The sequence below is a fragment of the Microcaecilia unicolor genome, chromosome 4, assembly GCF_901765095.1.
Source record: "Microcaecilia unicolor chromosome 4, aMicUni1.1, whole genome shotgun sequence".
In the NCBI taxonomy this organism is placed as follows: Eukaryota; Metazoa; Chordata; class Amphibia; order Gymnophiona; family Siphonopidae; genus Microcaecilia; species Microcaecilia unicolor.
In genome coordinates this window covers 7,203,488-7,208,742 of record NC_044034.1, presented here as the reverse complement: position 1 = coordinate 7,208,742, position 5,255 = coordinate 7,203,488, and the positions used below count along the sequence as shown (strand labels likewise).

General features: G+C 42.2%; 1 protein-coding gene across 1 annotated transcript; it reads right to left on the bottom strand.

The window, feature by feature from the left end:
- Nucleotides 1-2,572: 2,572 nt before the first annotated feature.
- On the bottom strand, nucleotides 2,573-3,517 carry LOC115467813 (olfactory receptor 52K1-like). The gene has a single exon (XM_030199300.1). The coding sequence runs from the start codon at nucleotides 3,515-3,517 to the stop codon at nucleotides 2,573-2,575; it is 945 nt and encodes a 314-aa protein (XP_030055160.1).
- Between the last annotated feature and the right edge of the window lie 1,738 nt (nucleotides 3,518-5,255).

The following is a 5,255-nucleotide window of genomic DNA, read 5'->3' as shown; positions in this document are numbered from 1 at the left end:
CAACCTCTATGCCAGCCTCCTATCCCATGACTCTTTAATTTTCTCAGGAGTCTCTCTCATGAAGAACTTTGTCAAAAGCTTTCTGAAAATGTAGATACGGTTAATATTCTCAATGGAGAAGGGTAGATAGTGGGGCTCCCCAGGGGTCTGTGCTGGGACCGCTGCTTTTTAACATATTTTTAAATAATCTAGAGATGGGAATAACTAGTGAGGTAGTTAAATTTGCTGGTGACACAAAGTTATTCAACTTTGTTAAACCATAAGAAGATTGTGAAAAGCTGCAAGAGGACCTTGCAAGATTGGGAGATTGGACATCCAAATGGCAGATAATGTTTAATGTGAGCAAGTGTAAAGTGATGCATGTGGGGAAAGAGGAACTGAAATTCTAGCTACATGATGCAAGGGTCCACATTAGGAATCACCACTCAGGAAAAGGATCTAGGTGTCATCGTTGATGATATGTTGAAACCCTCTACTCAGTGTGCAGCAGCGGCTAAGAAAGCAAATAGAATGTTGGGAATTAGTAGGAAAGGAATGTAAAGCAAAAGTGAGAATATTATAATGCCTTTGTATCACTGTACCTCGAATACTTTGTGCAATTCTGGTCACCGCATCTCAAAAAAGATATAGCAGAATTTGAAAAAGTACTGAGATGGACAACAAAAATGATATAGGGGATGGGACGACTTTCCTATGAGGAAAGGCTAAAGCAGCTACAGCTCTTCAGCTTGGAGAACAGACAGCTGAGGGGAGATATGACAGAGGTCTATAAAATACTGAATGGAGTGGAACAGGTAGGCATGAATCGTTTGCCCTTTCCAAAAATACTTGGACTAGGAGGCATGCAATGAAGCTATTAAGTAGGTTATTAAAAAAACCAGAGAAAATATTTCTTCACTCAACATGTAATTAAACTCTGGAATTGGTTGCCAGATAATGTGGTAACAGCAGTTAGCTTAGTAGGGTTTAAAAAAAAGTTTTGATATTTTTGTTCTAGCATGAAATTTAGGTGTATTAGATTGTTTAATTATTGTGAAAACTGTAATCTTGGGTTTCTGCTTGTCTGTTCTTCTTGTTGCTGCCAATAAAAATATCTCTCTATATAAAAGGCACCACCAACATTCTAAATGAAGCCTCCAGCCGGAAGTGTGAAGGGGGAAGAGATATCCGGTTTCCCCATGAGTGTCTGCCCCGCCCTCGCTCTCTCTGTAACACAAACAGTGAAGGAAAACACAGCAAAGCACGAAATCAAATCGCTCTCTCTGTAACAGTGAAGGACTCAGAGGGGGAGGGGAGAGAGGGCAGAAGCCCTCACTATCTCTGTAACACAAACACAGCACAGCAGGAAACAACACTGATGGACTCGACTCCGAGGGGGGAGGGGACAGAGAGCAGAGGGGACAGACAGCACACTCCCACATGCACACAGAAGAAAACCTTGCTAGCCCCCGTTTCATTGATGGACTTGAGAAAATCTATTGTTTATTTCTGGATAAGCAGCATAAATTCTGTTCTACTCTTTTGAGATCTTGCCAGGTTACTTGTGACCTGGATTAGCAACTGTTGGAAACAGAATACTGGGCTTGATGGACTTTCGGTCTGTCCCAGTATGGCAATGCTTATGTTCTTATGAATCTTGCTACTTTTTGGTATCCTGCCAGGCATTTATGACCTGGATTGGTCACTGTTGGAAAAGAGATATTGGGCTAGATGGACCTTTGGTCTGACCCAATATGGAAAATCTTATGTGGTCAATATTCAGCCAGTGGTGGTTAGCGTTTTTTTTTTTTAACCCTGACAGTCGCCAGTCAAATTAGGCCTGGATATTCATTCTGGGCCATGTCTGGGCACTGGCACAGAATATTCGTGCTGTATGGCCCTGTGATGCCCTCTGACTGTTATGTGGGTCCTGGCCAATGTTCAGCCAGAACCTGCATAAGACATGCAGGTCCCAAATGAATATCAGCTGGGACCAACGTAAGGGATCCCCCATTTTGATCCTTCCCTTCACTATGGGCTTCTCCCTATCTGCCCCCAATAGCTCTAATCCCCCTGGCCAGCGCTCACCACCTAGCAGGCCCTTCATGAAGCTGCTACAGTACAAATAATTGATCCTGAATTTCTGGCTGGACATTTTGAACCATAGCTAGTTGGGAGTGTCCAGGGCCTTCTTTTTGAGCAGTGGACTGGATGAAGGCAGATACTGAAAAGCACTGTGAGTGTGTGTGATCATCTATAAGCTAAGGCCTTGAAGAACTCTCTTCCCCATTCTTTTCTACCAGAAAACAGACTGGCAATTGGTCCACATTTTCCAAAAGGAATTAAGTCGTCGGAGCAGACACGGTGGTGAAAACACCACCATGCCTGCTCCGACACCTTCAGTCCATTCTTTTCTACCTACACAGGACTAACAAGAAGGAGGTAAAGAGCCATCTCACCCTCCAAAAATTGTAGCCCTCAGAGCCCCAAGAGACTTGCTATACATGATATTAGCTGAGGAGGTATGAGTTGATTTGGATTCTCTTTATGTCCTGATGTCAAAGTGGAAGGAATTGAGATGACTCCTTGTTGACTACTTGCTCTTTTGATAGAACAAGTTTAGCACCCTTTCACGAATCTGCTTTGTTTTCACACCATAAACAATTGGGTTTATCATGGGTGGGAGAAGGAGGTAAGCATTGGCCAGTAAAATGTGAATGTGAGGAGCCACCTTCTGACCAAACCTGTGTACCACAGAACTGAGGACAACAGGAACATAGAACACTAAGATAGCAGAGATATGGGAGGCACAGGTGCTGAGGGCTTTGTGGCGAGCTTCCTTGGAGGCCAGTCTAAAGACTGTTCTGAGAATCAAAACATAAGACAATACAATAAACATTAAATCCAACCCAACAATGAACAAAGCAACTATTATACCATAGATGTTATTGAATGTGGTGTCGGCACAGGCCAGTTTCACCACAGCCATGTGCTCACAGTATGTATGGTGAACTATATTACTTCCGCAGTAGGGGAACCTTTTAACAAGAAAGGGTAAAGGTATCATTAAAGCAACCGCTCTGATTAAAGCGGCTACACTGATTTTAATAATAACCTGGTTCGTTAAAATGGATGTATATCTCAGGGGGTTGTAGATTGCAACATAGCGATCCAAGGCCATAGCTAGAAGTAGCGCAGATTCCATGATGGCAAATGAATGAAGAAAGAACATCTGGGTGAGACAGGCATAAAAATCAATGTCTCTGGAATTGAACCAAAAGATGGCCAACATTTTTGGCGTGGTGGAAGTGGACAACACTAGATCGATGACTGACAACATGGAGAGGAAAATATACATAGGCTCATGCAAGCTTGCTTCTACTTTTATAACGAATAGAAGAGTGAAATTCCCGATCAGAGCAATGACATATGCTGAACAGAAGGGCAGTGAGATCCAGATGTGAAATGCTTCAAGCCCAGGAATGCCGACCAACAGGAAAGTGGAAGGTTGAAGGCTGGTAGTGTTTAGAATCAACATGATGTGTTGACGATGTCTTCTTCAATTCCAGAGAAAGCTCCTTTCCTGTGTAAAGATGACTGGAAAGTTAATGGTTCAAGCAGCCTAAACAAAGATGCATAAATACACCACAGAGCAGGCAGTCAGATTCAGCTCTGGTTCTCAAGGATTGGAAATGAAAGTCTCACAATTCATATCTGTGGTTTCTAAATTCCTTTTCCTTTCAGCCTACAGCAGGCCCCCATTGATCCAGCTGCTAATTTATAAGGTTCTTCATGACACCTAGAAATGTCTCCCCCCACCCCCCCCACCCCCACCCCCACACCTTGCCTACTTCATTCAGCTAAGCACTTGGTGTAGTCGGTAAAGAGTTTCCTATCTTATAAGTATGAAAACCTCTTCAAAATGCCTGTAACTGCCAAGTCATGCTAGAGGCCCAGTTTAGGGTAGACATAGAGGGCAGTGACCCCGAATAGTACAGGTGTTAATGCTGAATTGGTCCCCCCTCCCACCACTGCCAATGTGTCTTTCTTATCCTCCAAGGAAGTTTAATGACAGGAGACAACATGATTCTATCTGGGCTGAAGGCAATGGGTGGAGCTTGCTACCATATTGGTCAGAGCAAAACAATAACAATCACTATTGAAAACAATAGCAAACTTTTGAGGTTTATATTATTTTATTAGACCTTCTAGATTTTGCGTTCTCTCTGTTAGGAGGGGATCGGTGGGGATGCAAGGGGAGTTGTGGGGTTTGGGGAGTCTGTGAAGGGGGGGAGGGTTAGATTCAAAATGTTGTACTCAGTGCTCCACAGCTTGCTTTGTTACTGTGTATTGTGGATTTCAGTGCTGTGCTATATGCCTTTATTTTTGCTTATGATGACAATAAAAATATTTTAAAACAATAGTAAATGTTTATGACTGCCTATATGTGTGGGTTTTTTTATTTGACTTTTTTATTTATTTGAAAGCTTCCCAAATGTAGAAATATGTCATGAAATAAAATTGAAAACCACTGAAATAGCATTAAAAATGATTGTAGCTGGTAGAAACAATAATAAACTGTATTTCGTGCTCATTTTTCCATACTGTTCTATACAATATAGTAATACATGGCCAAATTTCAGTGAAGATATCCTGTTTCTTGATGGGTTCATGTTAACTGTTTTTGGAATTTGCCTTGGGAAACCTGGAGGGGCATAATCGAATGGGGCGCCCAAGTTTTCATGAGGACGTCCTTGCAGGACTGCCCCGCAAAGGGGCGGGGAAACCCGTATTATCGAGACAAGATGGGTGGCCATCTTTCGTTTCGATAATACAGTTGGGGACGCCCAAATCTCAACATTTAGGTCGACCTTAGAGATGGTCGACCTTAGAGATGGTGGTCCCCGGTTTTCGGCCATAATGGAAACCAAGGACACCCATCTCAAAAACAACCAAATTTGAATGTAGTTGCAAAAACCATAGAAAGGCAGTATATCAAGTCCCATTTCCCGTTCCCTATTTGAGATTCTATATGGAATGTTGCTACTATTTGAGATTCTGTTGCTACTATTTGAGATTCTACAGGGAATGTTGCTACTATTGAGATTCTATTGCTACTATTTGAGATTCTCTATGGAATGTAGCTTCTATTTGAGATTCTACATGGAATGTTGCTACTATTGGAGATTCTAGATGGAATGTTGAAACTATTTGTAGATTCTACATGGAATGTTGCTACTATTTGAGATTCTACATGGAATGTCACTAGTGGAGGC

Excerpts from the sequence above, each read along its gene's own strand:
- LOC115467813 (XM_030199300.1), bottom strand. The coding sequence starts at position 3,517 with ATGTTGATTCTAAACACTACCAGCCTTCAACCTTCCACTTTCCTGTTG.